The sequence below is a fragment of the Mus pahari genome, chromosome 5 (genome assembly GCF_900095145.1).
Source record: "Mus pahari chromosome 5, PAHARI_EIJ_v1.1, whole genome shotgun sequence".
Taxonomy (NCBI): domain Eukaryota; kingdom Metazoa; phylum Chordata; class Mammalia; order Rodentia; family Muridae; genus Mus; species Mus pahari.
In genome coordinates, this window is record NC_034594.1 from 105,328,765 (window position 1) to 105,350,452 (window position 21,688).

General features: G+C 49.0%; 1 protein-coding gene across 1 annotated transcript in view; it reads right to left on the bottom strand.

Annotated features, from left to right (window-relative positions):
* Positions 1–1,654: 1,654 nt before the first annotated feature.
* Positions 1,655–21,688, bottom strand: part of Mapkapk2 (MAPK activated protein kinase 2) — a 46,519-nt gene continuing 26,485 nt past the window's right edge. The window contains exons 2-10 of the mRNA XM_021197420.1: positions 6,570–6,709; positions 6,301–6,365; positions 5,950–6,029; positions 5,453–5,579; positions 4,826–4,901; positions 4,357–4,481; positions 3,893–3,978; positions 3,725–3,805; positions 1,655–3,209 (exon numbers count right to left, since the gene is read on the bottom strand). Of these exons, the coding sequence (XP_021053079.1) occupies positions 3,066–3,209; positions 3,725–3,805; positions 3,893–3,978; positions 4,357–4,481; positions 4,826–4,901; positions 5,453–5,579; positions 5,950–6,029; positions 6,301–6,365; positions 6,570–6,709 (924 nt within the window). The 3' untranslated portion in view covers positions 1,655–3,065. The remainder of the gene's footprint in view (positions 3,210–3,724; positions 3,806–3,892; positions 3,979–4,356; positions 4,482–4,825; positions 4,902–5,452; positions 5,580–5,949; positions 6,030–6,300; positions 6,366–6,569; positions 6,710–21,688) is intronic.

A 21,688-nucleotide genomic window follows, 5' to 3' on the forward strand; every position in this document is an offset into this window, starting at 1 on the left:
CTCTTCATAGATAAAGGGAAGTGGAGCGATGCCTCAGAGGACTTACGCTGGGGTCAACCCAGCACCAGCATTTCACTCAGTGAGCACCCAAGGGTGTCAAGAATTCCCAGACCATTCAAGCCCAACCTCATACCCAAGGCCATTCAAGTCAGCTCATTAGAAGTTAGCTGGGTTAGAGAAAGAGGGGCTACCAAGCTGCCATGGGGGCTGACAGACTGTTTCCTGCTATTCCAGAGCACCCACACCAAGTGGTTCACAGTCCCCTGTAACTCCAGCTTCCAGGGGATCAGACACCCTCTCCTAGTATCCACGGAAATCTGTGTAGATGTGCTTCCTGCTCTGGTCTACACAAATGCTGTCACATGGAACTGACAACAAAAAGAAAATGTTTACCACCCCCAAGTTAGAGACAGAAGCCCAGAGGGGTGGAGTGGGGGGTGACAGAGGCTTGGCCAGACCTCCAGCCAATTTTCAGTCATCTTCCTTGGAAGCCAGTATTAGACCTTGAAAGCTGGACTGAGAAAAAGAAGCAAAATACAGGGATGATTAATACTGGTGCTCTGAGATGAGGAAGCTGGAAGGTGGTCCTCTGTGGCAAAACACACTCTGTCGCTAGACCCATGGGTACGTATGTCACTGTCCGCAGTAGAAGGAGTCTGCAGACGAGAGCAAGAGCAACGGGCTACCAGGCTAGCCCAATCTCATCCCACGGGCCCTCAAGGAAATCTGTCAGGCCGTGTAAGAGTGGTCACAGAACAAGAATAGGGGAGATACAGAATGGCTGGCTTCAAAGACAGAGACGGGGACCCAGGCCAAGGAATGCTGGCAAAGTAAGATGTGGCCCTGCAGAGCTTGTGAGGCTCTATCAGGCTTCTTTCCAATGCGACCAGCAAATAACGTCACCACTACAACAAGGACCTTCTCAAGCCTGTCACTTAGACGGCAGCTTCTGACAACCTCCTTTCTGCCAGCCCCAACTGCTCCCTCACCGTGGACCCATCGCTCTCACTCCCTTGTAAGTGCAGACAAAGGGTCCTTCACAGGCAAGAGTGCTTGCTGGGTGATTGACAGTGCTCCAGGTAGAGGAGCATTCTCCGGTTGAGTAGCAGAGAGAGGATCCCTGATGACTAGGGTAGGTGGCAAGTGCATCTTCCAGAGAGAAGGCTGGTAGAAGACAGAGAGTGCTCCAGGCCCCCTGGTCCTGCGCTCTAGTCTGAATGGACAGCTGTGAGGTTGTAGGCACAGTGCCTCTTGCTGTGGGTTGGTAACTAGCCACACTGCCCTGCCTTTCTCCCTTGCCTGGGAACAGAAGTGGCAGAGTCAGCAAATCAGCTCCTGCTCTAGGCTCTGTCAAGGAGATTCAGTTACCACAGGGTTTCTGAGGAGACTAGGTCACTCAAAGCACTTTTGTTTCTGCCTGGCCTGTACTGCCCCCTTCTGGACTTCTAAGATAATACGCCACCCTGTTTTCCTGGCTCCAGAGGGGATCTGCTTATTGACACAAGCCCTGGTCTAAGAGGGGCTATTCCCAAGCTGAGGCAGCCAGGAGGGCATAGGGCTCTGCCTCCCGTCACAGGAAACACTCTCCGCAGGCTGGGAGAGTACAAGTAAACGGTCAAGGGCCCAAGCCTCGGCAAGGAAAAGAATGAGAAACTTTCAACTATTAAATTTGTTTAGTAAAGACAATTTTGCTCATACAAAACAACAGTTTACAACAGTCTTGAGTGTTGAACACACCATCAAAGACATGGGAGGAGCTGCAGACATCTGGGCCTTGCCCCAGGCCCAGAGATGCCCAAGAGTCCCTCCTCCACCAACCCCTGAGGGAGACACCCCTCCTCCAGCAGGAGGGGCATGGGGGACCATGGCACAAAGACTCTTCCCCACCTGCTCCTCCTCAATCCTGGGGAGCCCCCACCCAGGTTGAGTAGTTAGAGGGTAAGGTGGCTAGTGGGCAGGGACAGAGTCAAGACATCTTTGGTGCGAAGACTGTCCCATCCACCAGACCACATGGTGGAAATCCAGGAAGACCACACGTGGTCCTGCCCTTGTCAAAGGGAGGTTGGCAGGTACCCCAGAGACCAGGGGAGATGCATGAAATGCAACCGCCTTTCCAGGCATATAACCTTCCCAGGCTCACCCATGGGAGTGGACAGCCCATTGAAAAATGGCTAAAAATTTCAGAGAACTCAACAAGAGTAGGTTAATCGTGGCAAGAAGGGCAAGCAGAGGCTACTCAGTGGATCAGTGCCTCGGGGATCTGGGACGAGCAGGGAAAGGAGTCCTGAGGGGACCCAGTCCTCCTGATGGCTGCCAGTGCCCCTATCCCCCTCACTGCCTCCCTTGCCCAGCTGACACAGAGGCCACAATTACCTGGCTCTGATCTAGACAAGCTACCTGGGCATGTAGGCAGGCTCAGCTCAAGCAGGAGTCCCTGAGCCCTGCCTTCCCTAGACCCTCGAACGCCCAGTCGCTGGCGCAGATCCAGGCACACACACACACACACACACACACACACACACACACACACACGTGTGCTGCTCTGTTGTGCACACTGGTGATGTCTAAGGGCTTCAGTGGGAGGCAAGTGCCACCTACTGCCATTCCGCTGCCTTCTCCCTGGAGCTCCCAGATTCTAGAGCCAGTGGGGACCCCATGTTACAGTGGGAGGCCAGAGGGGACAGATGGGGCAACCTAGGGACATTCCCTATATCAACTTCCACAACACCCGTGGGTAAGCCTCAGCCTTTGTAGATGGGAAAGGACCTGGGGAAGGAATGAGGAGGGGGAAAAGGACAAGAAGACAGGTTCCATAAAAACTCTACGCCAAATTACAGATAAAATGCAAGGAGCATGGGCTCAGGAGCACCTCGCCCCTCACACATCCTCCAGCCCCCATCTCGGGGAAGCCAGAGCCAAGGGCAGAATAAAGCCGGAGGCATTTCTGGGTGCCACGCAGCCCAAGAGAACAGGAGGCAGCATTGGGCAACTTGTGTCTCTTTGTCTAAAAAATATATTCATGTAGAGTTATTGCTTGTCCTCCAGTGGGTGGGAGATAGAGCGGCTCAGTGGGCAAGCGCCGCGTCCTCCACAGCACGAGCTTTCTTCCGCCTCTTGAGAAGCAGAGGGTTGGATGCATCTTCTATCTTCTTTATCTTGATCTGCTCATAGTCAACACGCATCGTGGCCAAGGCACTGGTCATCTCCTCCTGGGAGCAGGGAAAGAGGGCAGAGGAGAGACATAGGCAGTGAGGGATAGACAGACAAGGCAGGAAAAGGGTACAGTGGACACATGTCAGGTGTGGGTCCATCCTCCAGCCCTGGGTCAGGCACGGGCTGGCCACCGTGTAGCTCTTCTCCCAGGGGCTCTCTGACAAGCTAACAAAGGGAAAGAGTCCGGGCCAGCCACCCTGTAGGGCCTGCTCCAGTAAAGCCCTGTCTGGGGCTTTAATGCCCTCATCTGAAACCTGAGGAGATAGCACCTGAAGCCATTTCAGGACGCACTAGAGAGCCCCAGGGAGAGGAGGGCTCACAGGAAACACAGCAGTCTGGCCAGAACCTTTGCTACAAGCCAGTGAAGGCAATGGCTCTCAGTCACTTTTTGGTTGCTAAGGAGACACTGGGATGAAGAACACAGATCCAAACTGTCCTTGCCAGGCCAGCACTCCTGCGGGGGACTTCCTGTGAACTGCCTCCCCAACTCCCTTCCTCGGTGGTCCCTCACCTTGACATCCTCCCATCGTTCCTTGTCCTCCTTCAGGACGCGGCTGGTGTGCAGTGGAGTCTGAGGGACCTTTGTAGATTGCTGAGGAGAGAGATGGGATCAAGTGACAGTCGACCATACTGAGCAACAGTCCCTTGCGCCCAGGTCTCCCCAGCCTGCAAAGCTCACCATGATCCAGGGGTGGTTCATGAATTCTGTGATGGTCATTCTCTGGGTGGGCTCTGTTTTTAGCAGATTCCGGATAAGCATCTTCACTAGGGGGTGAGGCAGAGGACACAGCAGGTCAAGGGACAGGACAGTTCAGGGGACTGAGACAGACAGCTCAGGGGACAGGGACAGCTTAGGGGACAGGGGCAGCTCAGGAGCTATACTTTTCCCTGCACTCTCCTGTATGAATCAGGCTCAAAGGAGACTGAATGGAGGCAGATACCCAAGGAGCAATGGCTCCAAGGACCAGCATGCTGGACAAGCCCTGCACATACACATGGCTCTAACCATGCTTCGGGCACGCCCTACAGGCAAGACACACCTAGAAGGCATAGAACAGGTCCAAGTCCCCAGTTCCAGCACACATGTGAAAGAGTCCGACACCTACACGTGCATACACTTGCACACACTCACTCTTTCCCTACCTTCTTCTGATACTTCTGACCACTCCGGGTTAGGAAATTCATACTGGCCCATTCGAATACGAGTCTTCATGCCCGGAGAGATGGCAAGGCCATGATTGGAATAGAAGGGGGGATACCCACACAGCCTAAGGAAGAGAGGGGGCAAAGCAGGTGTTATTCAGGAACCCTGCACCACCAATCAGGTAAAAAAACAGACTCTGTTTGTAATAGTCCCAGAGAAATCGGGAACTGCTGATACAGACAGCAGGACCCAGGAGTCTAAGTGCCAAGGATGTCACCTAGACGGCTAGCCCGTTAGCTAGTTTCTACCACCACTTAGCAACTAGGACCCATCAAGCATCAAGTGAAGCAGGAACCCAGGGAATTCCAGGGAGTCCCCCATCCAAAGGGGAAATGCTAATGTCTGACTCTTCCCCAGCTCCCTAATGCACTGCAGCCTAGCAACCATCCCACACGCCAGCCCACTTACAAAATATACATGATGACACCCAAGGACCACATGTCACAGGACTTGTCATACTTCTCCGGGCCCAGGACTTCCGGAGCTGCAAAGCAAAGATCACTGTGGGTTGTCTGGCTCTTTGAATGCTGAGTGAGACCGCCCCTGCCTCAGAGTCCTTCATCCCTTCATAAAGGAAGAGCAGCAGCAGTGGGGGGGGGGGGGTAAGAAGAAGACCCTCTTCCAGGAGGGACTCTGAGCTACAAGCTTAGGGTGCAAACACTGCTGAGCCACTGAGAACCTATGAGCATATGGTGCCCACTTAACTTCACAGACATGTCCTGGAAGTTTATTCGTGGAGTCAGCTGGGACTTTAGAGCAAAATCTGGATCCCAGACTCCATGGAGAAACCTTGGCTCTTCTCAGGAAGAGTATACAGAGACAAGTGTCGCCCTCAGCCCAGCAGAGCATTTTCATAGCACTCGATCATAGCTTAACTCTGGCAGCCCACTCATGGTGGGGCCCTGTCAGATCCAGTACACAGCTAGGGACATAAAGACCCAACATGCCTAGGTCTATGGTCTCCTGAGATGAGCAAAATGAGGGGTTGAGACAGAGCCTGGGTAAAGACAGTCCCTGGGCCTCCCCTGAACTCACCCACATAGTATGGTGTATAACACGGAGTGGTCAAAGAGTTGTGACTGGTGGTTTCCTTGGCAAAGCCAAAATCAGTGAGTTTCAGAATGGCATTGGGCCTTTTGGAAGTATATAAGAGGTTCTCAGGCTGTGGAGAGAGACGTGAGTGGATAAGATCCCTGTGGAAATGCTGAGGAGCCCAAGTGGAAGGACTGTGCCTTCCGTTCATCTGCTCAACCTGTGCATCCATCCAGTCCCTCTGCATCGGGCAGCATGAAGGCGTCGGCTCCCTGCTACAGAAACTGCTGCGTGGAGCTGTGGGGACCACTGCTGACTCAGAAGGCCATGTGTAGGACAGTGAGGTGCTGATGAGCAGCCCACAGGCTGAGTGCATCCAAACAGAGCTTCAAGCCCCACAAGCCACAGACTGGGCTGCAGACCCATCCTGAGCTGAAAGACCAGGCAGTCAGGGTGCCCCCAGTATCAGGGAGCATGGGGTTTCTATAAGCAGGCGTTACCTTGACATCCCGATGAGCAATGTTGATTGAGTGCAAGTACTGGATGGCCTCACCGATGCTCTTCATGATCTCTGACGCTTCTGCAGACCAGAGAGAAAACCCGAGCTGGAGGTCTGAAAGCTCAGACTCCAACCTGCCGATGCAGCCCCAGTCTCCCACACCCACCAACTCATCAGACACACAAAGGAGCTAGGAGCTGACCCTGCCATGGCTAAGGGCGAGAGGCTCGTGGCTAGCAGTGAGCCTGAGAAGGCAACGACCTCCACCACTCCTGTGACAGGGTCCTGCAAAGAGCCTACAGTTGCCAACTGCTGTCCACCCAAAGCTACCCCCACAGCAGATCCTCTCTACCTCTTTCTGTGAATGCCTGGTCTCCTCGGTCCTGGATTCGACTAAAGAGCTCTCCACCATCGAGACTGAAAGAAAAAAAAAAAAAAAAAGGTACAGTGACAGATCTGTCAATCAGCATGTCACCCCACCCCCACTCACTCCACTGCCCCCAAAGGAAGCCAGACACTGATATCCCAAGCTTCAAGATCCACAGTGGGCTGTCCACAGAGGCAGAGGCAACCTCAGTGTGGCATGGGGAGAGGATGGACAGAACCCCGCAGGCTGCTTACCACTCCATGACAATCAGCAGGCACTTCCTCCCAGCATACAGGTTCTCATAGACATCCACGATGTGCACAATGTGTGGGCACTGGGAGGCCCTCCAGTGCAGCTCCACCTCTCTGCGTGCCTTCGGACAGTCCTGGAGCATCTGCAAGGCCAACACCTCCTGAGTGACACAGGGCTACAGGAAACAGCTAGTGCCCACGGGCCGGCTTTCCCAACAACACTACAAATGCGCTCCCCCACCCCTCGGCCTAAGGTCACTTTCACAGCATCTTCCCCCATCTCTCCCCTTCCAGGACCCTAAGATGACTCTAATCACTCAACACAACACTTGAGCTTGACCCTCCAGAGCCTGAACAGGAAGCTGAGACAACTCTCATTCCATCAGCTAAGAGCAGGAAGTCTACAGAAGGGAAGGCAGCAGTCAAGTATTAGAGGATAGTGACCCACGGAGACAGACCAAAAGGAACCACTTCAAGGAAAGTGACCCACTACAAGGACAAGAAAGGGAGAGACTCCAGAATCAGCAGGAGCAGAAACTTCAAACCTATAGCAGACTCAGCCCAATGCTGGTCAGGACTCTGCTGCTTACCACAGCCGCAGCCTTCAGCCGCGCTCATGTCCCTTCTTGTTCCCTAGACCGGGTGACCAGGAGCATGAAGTGAAGCTGGACCCTCACCAGCCTTAAAAGGCCAGATTCTGATCAGTCTAAGCCAGCTCCTGGGTTCCACCCTTTAGCTACTGACTAGCTTAGGAACAAGCCTAACATCCAAATGCCAATTTACTGAGAGACAATCACAGAAAAAGGACAGGACCAACACCGTCTCCAGAACCTGGCAGCTAGGAGCATGCTGTCACCATGGCCACAGAGCAGTGCCCTGAGGGAAGCCAGTGAGAGACAGCAGCTCCCGGGATCCCTGGGACATCACCAAGCAGCCAGTTTCCTGACAGGCACCACCAGGAGACAAGGCAAGAGAGCAGGGGTTCAGGGCCGAGCTTGGCTCCTCAGTGAAACCAGGGAGTGAGACCCTGTTTCCAAAGCAAAACAAATAAATAAATGGAAAAGTTTCCTGATTGCTTAAACTCTTAGGAGAATTGCATTGTCAGAAGCAAAGGCATTCCAATGCACCTCTGCTTTGTACAGTAGAGTAGCCACTTTTGCTCACAGATATGCTGTGAGGGTTAAACTGTGCTCAGTGGTAACAGCTATCATTTTTACTAGAATGCCTGCCTCAATGCAGGGCACAGAGGCCAAAATCTGTAAGACACAGATCCGCATAGATCTACTTATACGTCACGCTCTCCAACAGCTCTGGACATTCTGCAGTCTGAGCTGGTAGGGAAGCCAGCCAGAGAGCAGACAGACAGGCAGGCAGCAGGCAGGCACGAGGGCCTTCGATAAGGTGGAGACTGGGCACTGACTAGAATGAGGCCAACGTGGACAAGCAGGGAGACTGAGAAGAGAGCTGAGGTCTGGGAAGTGGAGTCAGACAGCCAGAGACAAGCTTGGGCTCTCCAACAATAACACTAATGTGCTTTCAGGCTGTAGTCACGCTGACCCATTTCAGAGAGTAGCCTGACCAAGGCTAAGCTCCTAGGATGATAGCCACACCCTGCATCAGGCCTGAAGTCAAATTCCAAGTCTTTCCACCCTATCACTGTCAGAGGCTGAAACTTCTCAAAGTGGCTTCAAAGAGGCAACTTCTCGAGCAGAAACCCACAAAGAAGACAGCTATCTCCCAAGTGTGCTTAAGTCAGTATGCAGGATGTAAGCGCCCCACTGTGTCACACTGCCACCTTGTGGTCAAATGAGAGCATGGCACAAGCTTTGTATGGGGTGGGAGGGGGGTGCGGGGTGTGTATTTTTATTTTCCCATGTTGTAGGAGGAACAGAAAGAGACACAGACCAATTCCATGTGCACATAATCAAGTAGTGACTGAATTTCTACTATAGGCCATGCATGGCACTGAACGTCAAAACCAAAACAGACTGACAATGGGAAATGCCAGACTAGTGCAGCAGGAGAGATTCAGGAGGCAGGCACTGGAAAGTTATGGTTCACGTCTCTCTTCCATTCTCCACCACAGTACAGAACGAAAGTAAAAAGAATCCCATGGGGGAACCCACACCCTCACACTCTGCCTCCACATCCAAGGGCAGGAGACAGATATCAGAGATGAACAGCTGGGGGGGCTGTTGAGCCCCACGTTCAGGAAACAATGCCAAAGTAGACAAAATCCTAAAGACAACAGACAGTGCGGGCAAGTGTTCTGAGGGAAGTCAATCCACAGGCTGCACACTGGGTTTGGGATCCAGGAACACAACTGTCTTAGGATCAAACAGGGCCTGAGCACTGCTATCCACAGCCGGGGTTCGTCCCTGGCACTGGGCGGGCCAGGTTCCACCTCAGACAGGAGTGTTAGGGCCAACATACTCAACAGTTCCAGCTGAAGCGGGGTCATCCTTCCTGGCAATGACAAGTCCAGTAGTGCCACACACCCATACTCCCAGCACTTGTGGCCCGGCAGGAGGAGTTCTCTGCCCGCCTGGGCAATATAGCAAGTCCAAGGCCAGCCCGGGCTATAGAGAGACCAGCTTATAAATGCAAAGCTCTATGAAAGGTTCTCTTAAGCTAAAATCAACACTCTCCATACTGATGCCTTCTCTCCACAGGTGAAATAAAACTTGATTAATCAAGTCCCTCCTCTCTCTTCCTTCACCTTGTAGTAAATGTATTTTCAAGCTCTCTCATCCAGGGAAAATTTCTGGAGTGTGGTGACTGCCTTACTATCTAAACTGTCTGCCCCCACACCCCTACAGTGGGAAAGGTGGGTGCAGGCGCTGGCTGCAGGCAGCCTCTCTCCTCCAGGTGAAGTCAACTGGGGCAAGATTAGGAAAAAATCTCAATTCTTAGAGAAACCTAAAATTTTACAGGAAAACAAGTAACTGAGATGAAGTTAGGTTTTATCCTCTAGAAACTTGGTTAGGTTGGGCAGATTAGGGGTAACTATGAGAAGCATTGATTTTTACAATACGTATAAAGGTTTTAGTGGGGTTTCGTTTGAGATAGGGTCTCCTGTATACCAAGTGTTATCAGACCTTCACTGGTTGTGAATACTAACTGAAGCCTCGGAAGGCCTTCATAGCAGGCAGGCAGTGGATGGGCTGACATCAAAGGGTGGGGCCATGAGGTGCCACAGACACTTGTAGACAAGTGTAGCATACAGAACCCTGGAGAGAGAGAGAAAGAATGCACTAATCTCAAGTACATGGCTAAGTAAAGACAGACAGAGAGGTGGCCTGAGCCATCCAGGCAGAGAGGTGACAGGAAGCTGCCGGCATACCCCAGCAGAGGAAGAGCTGGAGCAGCCAGGAGGGTCACATGGGGAAGGTCTCATTGTGAGGACACTGGAGAACAAAGGGCTCAGGACCTTAGCTCAGAGGGATGGACTTTTCTACAAAGAAAAAAAACCACAACATTGAGAGAAGGTGTGCCTGGGAGGAACTGAAATCCGTGATACCCATGCTAAGCCTCGAACCAATTCTGTGCCTTGACTCACCCTATATGGTGCCTCTGAAATGCTCTTGCAGAAAAGGTCAAAAAATGTGTGTCCCAAACTAAGGTGCACAGGCCAAGGAGGCCTGAAAGCAAGGCAGGGGTCAGAATCAGGTGACGGAGCCCACAACCCAGGAAGGAAGTTGTTTTGGGTAGGGTCAGTGAGGGAGGTGTGGGAATTACGAACAGTATTAAAACAGGGGCCTAGACTCTGTTTGTGCTCCTCTGACCCTTACCTTCCCTCCAGGGGACCTTCCGTCATGGGGTCTCCTGAAAGTCAACTCAAAAGCCAAAGAGGAAAGACACAGAGAGGAGCTTAGGCCTGTGCACAACATGAGGACAACAGGAGCAACAATAAGCTGCCCCCACAAACTCTATACCTCAGAAGACCTCACACACTCCAGTGAGTGCGGGGCTCCTAAACCCTTGATGCCTCCCATCTTCTCACGTGCTGAACAGGCCCATGACAGGCCCGAGGGGCCAGTCTATTAAACACATGTAACAAGTACAAGAATGCACACTAGCAAGACTGGCTTGGCACGCGACAGGCATCACATCAGGGTTCTGCTATTATTACTCGGCTGCTATTCCTGTACATCAGTTCCCCTGAGGTGGGCAGCTGGGATCCCAGGCACGCCCACTTCCCTCAGGGGTTATTCATAGCTCTAGACAACAGGCAGTGGGGACCCAGGATACGGTACAGCCTTGAGTTTCCCTCCACACACCACTTAAAAGGGACAGCTGGGGCGGGGATGTGCCGAGTCCGACTTGGTGCCAAGAGTGATGCACAAGTCCAATTCAGGCACCAAGTGCGCTGATGTGTTGTTAAACAAGGCCTCTGCATTCCCAGGAGGCAGCTGGGGGCTGGAGGAAAGCCCTGTGTGGGGCACCAACTCACCACTCCCTTAGGCCAGGGCCACAGTCCCTCTTTCTAGACCACAAATGCTTCTTTGTACCATGTGAATGCCCCAATGCTTTGAAAGGTAAAAGGAAAGGAGGACCTGAAGCCACTATAGGCAAGTCTCAGCAACCTCTTTCGTGAACATTCAACTAGCAGGCATAGCTTAGGGTTGAAGTTCTCCAAATTAAATGTCTAAGTGCTTCCAATGTGTCATCTCACCTGGCTCACCCCATCTGGAAGGGAGCATCCTATTTTATAAATGAGGTCCTCCATTATGGAGTAATCCTTCCATAGGATTCTCCAGCCAGTTGTGGCAGGACTGGAATATGGAATCCCTGTAATAGCACTTCCTCCCAGACAAGTAGACACACACCTCTGCAGGCTATCTCCTAAGTGCTCAGTCTCCAGCAGGGAGCCAGCTCACTCTCCCAGGGGTGCAGGCTCGAAGTCCCAGCTGTCACCCTTCCCCACCCCAGGAAGGAGTAGAGTAGACTGGACCTGCCCAGCCACTGCCTCACTCACTCCAGCTCCATCCATTCCTATCCTAGCACCAAACGCAGCTCTTCCCAGGGAGAGGTGACATGCCACGCCCCCTCAGTACATCCAGGCCTCTCCTTCCAGCATGAAGCCTGGAGGGGTGGAGCTTCCACACACAACACAGAGAAGCTGACTTGATTTTAGTTGGATAACTATAAAACAAGAAAGGCCTGGGGGAGTCACGGAGCTTTGACACCAATACATACTGTCCTTACATCATTTGCTATTTCCAACAGAACCTCAAGAGTCCACCCCGTAGATCCAAGGCCCAGAGAGGGACCTAGGGACGAAACACACAGAATGCCTTCATTCTGAAAAATCTAGACTGCTCGGTGTCAGGGTAAAACGGAGAGCATTAAAAAAATACAGCATCAGATTCCAATCATGGGAATTAATTATACTGTAAAGAGATATGCGTGTGCGCGCGCGCACGCACACACACACACACACACACACACACACACGTAAGATGCTGCTTACAGAAGCAGCCACGGTGATAAGGGAGTCTCAAGTCCCAGAACCACTGACAGATGCCCACAGGCTAGAAAGACAGACCACACTTCTCTCTTTGCTCATCCACCCCTGCTCCAGAGCACAAGAGATGATAGCGGATGTGTGTCCATTTCATTACTCATAGAGATAAAGGGGCACGCCCCCACCTCCGCTAGAGCAGAGCTCAACAGGGGTGGCAGATGAGCCTCCCTAGAGACTGATCTCAGCATAACAGCAGCCACGGAGCCTACACTCCTCAGAAGGCAGACAGACGATGCACACAGGAGGACTGCAGCAGCCCCACGTGCTGGTACTTGTACACATTTCATACGTTCTACCAGGAAGTCAAAGTCAACTCTCTCCTTATTACTGAGTTTTACAATGGGGGCTAAGGCTCTACCCAAAGTAACACTGACAAAGAGGAATCCTAGTACCAGAAGCCATAAACACCCTCGCCACACTACCCAGAAGTGACCTCCACTGAGGGTGACTCTCCCTGCTATGCCCCGCCATGCTCTGGAACCACCAGTAAGGCAGTGGCAAAGGACTGAGGCTCAACAAAAGGTCACCCTGTAAATGACAAATTTTTCAGAGTTGCAGCACAGGATGGATAAATGCTAACTGAATCCTAGCAAAGATCACCGGCCCAACACGAAAATGACTGAAGGTGGTTTAGAGAAACAGAAACAGTGACGGCCAAGTTAAAAGGCCTGCTGCAACTCGTACAGAGAGGACTTATGACAAGGGCCAATAACTGCGCTGGCTGACAAAACTTTCACATCTGAACAAACTCCTAGACTTCCAGAGATTTGGGAAACAAATTCTCACTCAGGACTGAAAGAATTCTGATTGGGAGAAAGCTGACCATACCCTATCAAAGCTATCTCAGATCCAACAGTGGCGCGACAAACGCTTTTCTTTCAGCACCTCCATGGCAGGAAGCTACTGGCACCCAAATGTCTACAAGCAAGGAGGCAGTAAAGACGTGAAACCAGCTGTGGGTCAGAGCATGGCGCTCATCGAGAGCACGAGGTGGCCTCTTGGCTGTCACCACTGGAAGAGCACACGAGGATCCGGGTGACACCGCGGCTGTGTTCAACGTCCTCAACTTAAATGAAATTGCATTTGCATTTCATAAGTCCTCAAGACAAGATGCAAACACGCCAAACGTTAATTTAGGTTTATTATAAATGGGAAATATTACAGGTAACATTTTTCTTCTTTTGTGTATCTCTTAATTTCTTTTAAAAGGGGAGGGGGAGAAAGACAAGGGGGAAAAAATGATACTAAACAGAATGGTCGACTCCCTGTGTGCTTTTGTGGTTGTTTCGTTTCTTAAGACAGAAGAAAGAGAAGCTGGGGAGAGCACTCAGTGGGTAAAAGCGCACGCTGTCAAGCCTGAGTTCAATCCCCAGACCCATATGGTGGAGGGAGAGAACAGACTCCCACAGCCACAAGCAGAGGCAGACAGACAGACAGACAGACAGACAGACAGACAGAGACACAGAGAGACAGAGACAGAAGACAAAGAATATGATGACCCCCGTGGACACCTACAGGCTCCTTGAAGGAATATTTGTAGTTGGCAGTGCTGGGCTGGAGAGATGGTTCACTGTTTGAGAGCACTAGCCTTAAGGCTAGAGGCCTGGGTTCAATTCCCAGTACCTACATGATGGCTCACAGATATCTCTAATTCCAGTCATGGGGATTCAGCACCTTCTTCTGATCTCTGTAGGCACTGCACACACATTGTGCACAGACATGGATTCAGAAAATATTCATATACATAAAATAAAAATAAAATCTCAACGACAACAAAGAGTTAACGGTGCTGATGACCAGTCAGTGGGCCCTACGGGAAAGCCACAGGTTTCACCACTCCCTTTTTCTTCTTTTTATATTTGTCTGATTCCTTAATGTCTGTATGAATTTCTTTTAAAGAGAAGCAGTATTGTAGGCCTTTTACTTGAACCCCTCACCTGACACTGGGGCAGGGTTACGTGCACTCCACAGGCCAGGCGTCCTTCCTTCCAGAGGACAAGAGCAGAGCTGAGAGGCAGCACAGGAAGGCAGGAGGAGCCCGCTGCACATGACACAGGACAGTAAGAAGGGCAACTTCCTGGAGAAGGAAGCCAAACTACTGCAGAAAGCAAAATAAACCAGATCCAAGCTCCACCACCCACAGCTTCCTTCTGAGCTGTGTAGACATGTGCCCTGACCGTGCAGACAGTCTTCTCGGGAGCCCTGGTTTGGATGAGGAATGACCCCTGGAGGCTCAGAGTGTTTGAACACTTGGTCCCCAGTTGGTGCTGCTTCTAGAAAATGAAATCAGAGTTTGGAGGAACCTTCAGAATGTGCAGCCTTGCTGGAGGAGGTTCATCACTTAAGGTGGGTCTGAGAGTGTCCAGTCTCCCACCCCACCCCCACTTCCTTCTGCTTCCTTTGTGCCCACGGACATGTCACAGCCAGCTTCCTACCCCTGCAGGTATGGCATGCCTTCCTACCATTATGGACTCTAGCCCTCTGGAACCATACACCAAAATAAACTCTTTAGTTGCTTTTGATGGTAGTATTTATCACAGAAAAAATAGTAATCTAGTCTAGCTGGGAGGATGAAAGACTGGGGACACAGATGTTCTCTCTGTTCTAATAGATGATTATGACCTAGAGACAAAATGAAGAATTTTCATTTATACTCAAACTATCCTGTGCCTGTTACATCTCAGACAAGACCATATTGCTACATTTAGACCTAAGAGCCCCACAGGATTCAATCTATTGCTGGCTCCACTTACAAAGTTGGCAACTGAGGCCCAGTGAAGCCACTTGCCCAAAGCCAACCAGGAAGTAAATGATAAATCTAAGAGTCAGTCCCACTCCAACCTTCAAGTTCTTCTGTGTATGTTCATAGGCAGTGGTTTGTTTTTTCCATGAGTTTTAAGGAATTTGAGCATCAGATATTTACTCCTGTTGTCCCTCATCCATTCTGGTCATCCCCCACTGTGCTTGTTAATCTTAACGTCATCTGGGAGGAGCAAACCCAAACTGAGAAAAACGCCTCCATAAGACTGTGCTGTAGGCAGGCCTGAAGGGCATTTTCTTAATCAGTGATTAGTGAGGCGGGGTCCGGCCCACTGTGGGTGACGCTGTCCCTAGGCTGGTAGTACTGGGCTCTATAGAAAGCAAAACTGAACAAGCCGTGGGGAGCAAGCCAATAAGGAGCACCCCACCATGGCCTCTGCATCGCTCCTCCCTCCTTATGGGTTCCTGTCCTGACTTCCTTTGATGATTCCTTTCTTATGTGGAAGCATAAGAGATAAACCCTTCACGGTGTTTTACCACAGCAATAGAAACCCTAAGACACTGTCCCTGCAGGGCTCCCAAGCCTTTGCAGTTCCTCATTATCTCACACACACTCTCTCTCTCTCTCTCTCTCTCTCTCTCTCTCTCTCTCTCTCTCTCTCTCTCTCTCTCTCTCTCTCTCTTTCTTTCACACACACACACACACACACACACACAGTTGCTCCATTTCTGAGGCCCAGTGCAAAACCTGACGTAGGGGAGTGAGTGCAATGGGCACTCATTAACTGATTAAATGGACAGACTGCATCAGCCACAGCTTCCAGTAAGTCACAAGGCATCGTTCCCAGAAACCAAGGCAGAGCCCGCTGGAAAGGAGACGTGCCAAACTCTTTAAGCTGACCTTGGGCTAAAGTTCAAGGGACAGGAAGAAAAATGAGGAATTTTTCAGTATTCAGTAGGTGAGACTTATAAGAATCAGCAGAGATCTTTTTAATTAGAGAAGAAGGAGGTCAAGAGCTCAATTAGCCCTGCCACAGCGACAGTCAAATTCTGATTCAAATGGTGAGACGCAGCTGCATCTTCTGGACTCCACTTTAGCTGAATACAGTTCATGGCACACAAATCTAAACAGGTCTGATGGGGAGGGGAAGGGAGGGGAGGGAGCCCTATAAATTGAGAGTCAACACTCAGGGATTTGCGAGCACTCAAACACAACACCTCTAACGCTGGGTCAAGAGAGAACCAGCAGGTGGAAGCTGTCTGTGTAACACACGGGAGAACGCCTGAGAGGGAGACATGGCCCAGATGCAGGACAGAGCTAATGTCCCCAATACAAGAATACACATGGCAGAGATGATAACTTCTGTTCTAAGAATGGGGCACTTGGTAATGTCTTGTCTCACCCAGCTGAAGACAGAAGCAAAGGTGCAGCCACTCTATGCTGACTACCCAGGGAAGATGTGATGCTTAAACACAGACAGCCTCTAGCAAAAGCAAGAACAAGAATGCTGCATTGGGAGAAAGCAACCATGTTCAAATTCAGAGGTGGAGAGGGGGTGGGGAAACCTGCAATTTAGGTCAGCATTTGGACCACTATTTGGAGACTGAGAGAAAGCTGCAATGGGAAGAAACCCCGAAGGGAATCTGCCTGAAAAGGTACAGCCGAGCCTCGACAAGTGAATTCTAACACAATAACCCAGGACAGAGGAGGCAAGAGGCCCTGACACAAGGGTCAGTGCAAGTTTAGCTTTTATTTGCCTGCTGTAATTCTCATCTTCCAGGTTTACTGACTCTATCTGCTACCTAAGGCCTCATCATGGAAGCTTCCAGTCTCTGTACAATCTAATCTAGGCCTAGAATGTTTTCAGCCTCTGAGACTTGCTGCTGAATACGCTCACCCTTTCTAGCTCTTTCTGTACTCTGGCTGGCTGGTTCAACTCAGCTGTTTCGGCTCAAACTCCTCTACAAGCTGACTGATTCAAACTGGCCTCTCTCAGACTCTCCTGAATTGCTCTGCTTGACCTCATATTAACTTTAAGCAATATGTTCTAATCTTATGGCTCCTTCTCATTCTCTGTCTTTATCTGTGTCTACATTATTTTCTCTCTCTCTCTCTCTCTCTCTCTCTCTCTCTCTCTCTCTCTCTCTCTCTCTCTCTCCATTCTGTCTCTGTACAACTGCCCCAGTAAAACTGCCTTCTCTCCTCTCTCTGCACTGCTCTTAAGTAGCTTACCTTTCCTCTCTCTTCTCAGGAGAACTGGGCATATCTTATTCTCTCAGATCTGATTCATCATTTTGTTTGCCACTCAATTAGACATCACTTTCAAATATGGGTGCTTCCTTCTACAAACCAACTTCACCTTCATGGTTTGGGATTAAAGGTGTATACTAAGGGTGTGTGTGTATTCCAGCCCGAGGGATTAAAGGTGTTTGAGAAGGCTGAGCCACACCACAACTAGAAACAGGTTTTTTCAGTAAATAACACAATTTCAGGGTTCACAGTCCGACCAAATATCCTAAAATATTTCCCCCTTTTTATCTAGACTAAAACTAGTACACAGCTTAACTTTTTATAACAGAAACAATTACCAACCCCACAAACTTATCAATCTGAATGGCCTCATGAGGATCTGTTGATGCGATGATTCTAACTGCAGCTCTGAACGTATATCTTCAGCAAATGTTCACTTCAGAGCAAGGTGTTCCGTCTGATGGACGACTGTCCTCAGCTGGTGTGTTGAGCTGTCCCCATGCAGAGGATCACTTCAGAGCAAGGTGTTCCGTCTGATGGACGACTGTCCTCAGCTGGTGTGTTGAGCTGTCCCCATGCAGAGGGTGATGGACGACTGTCCTCAGCTGGTGTGCTGAGCTGTCGCCGTGCAGAGGATCTGCTTTTGTGTTGTCTGCTTTCTGTCGTCTGCGTCTCTTCCCTCCGTGAGTCATTCTGTTCATGTGGAAATGCCCATCACTCTGATCGGATCTTTATCGATTTTGATAGAACCAATAGTCTTTCATAGGCAAAACCTCTTCCCCAACTTAACACACTTCCTGAGTTCCACTTTGATGTTAAAACATCTTTAAAGGATACAGGTGGATCTAATTTAGCAGTTGTTTTCTATAATCCAGTGTCTTTCAGCTGATCTTATTTTCCCTGTCTATTTACCAAGGTACAATTAGATCTTTATGAATCCACACATAAACTAGACACTTAGGCGCTCGCCTTCCATGCCCAACTCCACAACAGAGAGCTGGGCTTCTTCCCCATTGTCAATGGTTTTTTTGGTTTTTTGTTTGTTTGTTTGTTTGTTTGTTTGTTTTGGTTTTTCCAGAAAGAGTTTCTCTGTGTAGCCCTGGCTGTCCTGGAACTCACTCTGTAGACCAGGATGGCCTCAAACTCAGAAATCCACCTGCCTCTGCCTCCCTAGTGCTGGGATTAAAGGCGTGCACCACCACTGCCAGGCTTGGGCCTCAATTTCATTAGGTACCACAGCTTCACAATTAAGCAGTTCCTGTTCTTTTGTGTCTCCTGTCTTTTGTCTCTCAAGTTTTTGTAGTACCATAGCCAATTTTTCTTGTTGTAGAGCTATTTTTCCAGGAGGAAAAAATAGATTGCAATTGAAAGTAGGGAGGGGGTTACCCTAATGATCACAATTGCAATGAGCACTGTGTTGACTTTTAGACATTTTTTTTTTAAAGAATTATTTATTTATTTTACCTAAGTACACAGTAGCTGTCTTCAGACACCCTAGAAGAGGGCATCAGATCTCATTACAGATGGTTGTGAGCCATCATGTGGTTGCTGAGATTTGAACTCACGACCTTCAGAAGAGCAGTCTGTGCTCTTAACTGCTGAGCCATCTCTCCAGTCCTCAAGTGACATTTCTATCCCCCAACTCCCACCCTTGCTCTCAAGGGACTTGAAATGGAGGTTACCGGGTTTTTTCATGCAGGAAGCGTCTGTCTATATAATTAAAATTGTCTTTTGGGATGGCTATGATTCTCTCAAGATTTTCTGTCTTCTGCGTTGTTGTTCGGTTTCTGAGTGTCTCCGGGCATCCAGCCCAACATAAAGAACTGATGCTTCTTCCTCTGGAGAGGACCCCAGGCTAATGACTCCTCTGTGGCCTTCTGTCAGGCATCTCCTGTCCTCTGCAGTGTTCTCAGATGTCTTCTGCCTTCTGCGACATTAGAGGTTCTCTTCTTCTCCAATAAAGTTGGATTTTTCTTCCAACCAAGTTGAATGCCAGATGTAAAATGTATCTTTTTTTTTTTTTTTTTTGGTTTTTCGAGACAGGGTTTCTCTGTATAGCCCTGGCTGTCCTGGAACTCACTTTGTAGACCAGGCTGGCCTCGAACTCAGAAATCCGCCTGCCTCTGCCTCCCGAGTGCTGGGATTAAAGGCGTGGGCCACCACGCCTGGCTAAAATGTACCTTTTATTCTACGGGAAAGATGAAAGCAAAACCCTCCCCTACTTGGGGTTCTTTTTTGGCAGTCTTTGGCAGAATATCTTTCCTAGGGCAAAATGGTTTTTTGCAACAGAAAAAGTATCCTTTCAATTGTTTCCAAGTAATTTTTTAAAAACTAAATATACCTTAGTGGATAAATATACCTATATTCTCCTTTCTCTTTACATATATTTTTTCAAGGTTTAAGTGTATTTATTTTAGATCACAAAGGACATTCACTTTGAACTTCAGCCTGCCTTTTGCAAGTGGCTTTCAAATTTAAATCACTGTAATTCTTATGTGCCTCTGCCTCCCAGGTGCTGGGATTCCCCACCTGAATATGAATTCCTTAAACATGGTCTGTGGTTTCTCTAGTGTGCAAAGATACTAATTAGAAATTGTATCTAAGTTTCGTGCCATGGTGGTGGGATTAAAGGCACACAACACTCCCTTGTTCACTGTAACTCTGGAATTTAGAAAAAAACTCTGTTTTCTAAGCTCCAAATCACTTAACAGAGATTTAGAAAATAAGTTTGAACTGTAGTAACCCTTTGAATTACATAAAATACCTTGAATCTCTTACCAGTGTCTTTTAATACTAAACAACAAAAATATTCTTTTTATTTAAAAAGAAAACTCGAAAACTGAGGTTCAAGATGGTGTGGGCCACATGCAATCTACAGTCTGACATTCTACCATGGAGTTAGGACACAAGTCAGTAAGGTAAGTATGCCTCTTAGAAATTATCATTTGAAGATATTATTTATTTTTACTTTTACTTTTTCATGCCTAATCAGATGAAAGATGTGTTAGTCTTTATAAGTTAGTTTGGACTGAATGACCAAGCTGTTTGATGAACTATCACCTCTCCGTAGTCAGGAGGTCTCTCCTGACTGACTCTAAACTTTATCAATTTTGATGGCATCCATGGCTTTTTTCCCCTGTGGAAACAAAGCCAAAAACCTCTTCCCAAACACAACGCATATTCCTGTTTCCATTTGGGGTCCACACATCTTTAAATTTTACAGGCCGATTTAATTCAGCTTTTCCTACTGTCCAGTGTCTCTCCGCAGCTCTTGTGTCCTGCTTCAGGACAACCTGGGCAGCGCCAGTGACTATGCCTGATAATGCCTTTTAATATTTTTCTCAGAAACATTCTTTATTTTATGGTTTGTTTCTGAGGTGGGAGGAATGTTCATCTGTGTTTTCCATTGCTGCAACAAATCATGTCCCCATAAATTCATGGCTATATAAGCAGCATGTGGCTTTCATTTTCCTCTGTCCTTCTGGCTCTACACACTTACCCATCTTGCACTTTGTTTTACCTGAGATAAAGTTTCAATCCCTAGAAACTGAAAACTTATCTGCTGAAGAGGCCAATCTGGATGCCAAGATTTTGGTGAAATTATTGTTATATCTGCTCCTGTGTCTACTAAGCCTTCAATTTCAACACCATGTATTTGTATTTTTAGCTTTGGTCTCTGATCATTTGTAGCAGTTTGCCAAAATATTTGTTTTCTGGTCTCCCCTGAATTTTTTGTTTTATCTACTGAAACCCTCCTGACCTTGACTATATCCAGCGCAGTACTGTATTTAAAAACGGGCACTAAATCTTTTCCTTGCTCTGTGGGTGAGTTTCCCCAGTGCTGACAGGGAATGATTGAATGGAACTTGGTATTGGGGCTTTGGGGAGGCCCCTAGGGCATTTCCCAATGGCAAAGGGTTGCCCTGCCTATCCCTTGCTAATCTGCACTCATTATTCCAATGCTGGGCTATACCATACTTTCTGCATACTCTAAAAGTCTGGGGCCTTCTTTTTGGATTACCTCTAGAAAAAATATTATTTCTAGAAACACCTTGCCCTTCCGGATGACTTTGCTTTCCACAGTTAAAGCATCTGCCATTTTGATTTCCCTTTAAACGTTTAGGAATCACTTCCCCTATCAGAGTAGCATCATAAATGTGAGCTCTAGTATCGTCCGGATATCTAATCACAGGGAAAGTGAGGTACTGAAAGATGGGTCCCAAGACATAAAAACCGCTAGCAAGCCAGGCAGGGCAGCAGAGGGTGTAGACTCAGAAAAAGAGAGCAGAGCACCTCTGCGCATGAACTAGACGCTGCAGCCAAAGTCAAAATGGGTCAGGAAGGAAGCGGGCCCCTGTTGGGAACAGAAAATGGGGGGATGTCTATTGCTACTCTGCCCATCTGTACTAGCACGAAGGCTCGATGTCAGACTAGAACACGCTAACATAGGAAAGAAAGCAATCCACAATCAAGAGTGCTAACAGTGTACCCACTAAGCGGTACGGAGTTTTACTGCTTATTTAAAGGTAAGACCAAACAGATGGACTCTTTTACATGCACCATCTCTGGTAAAGCTCTGAGGTA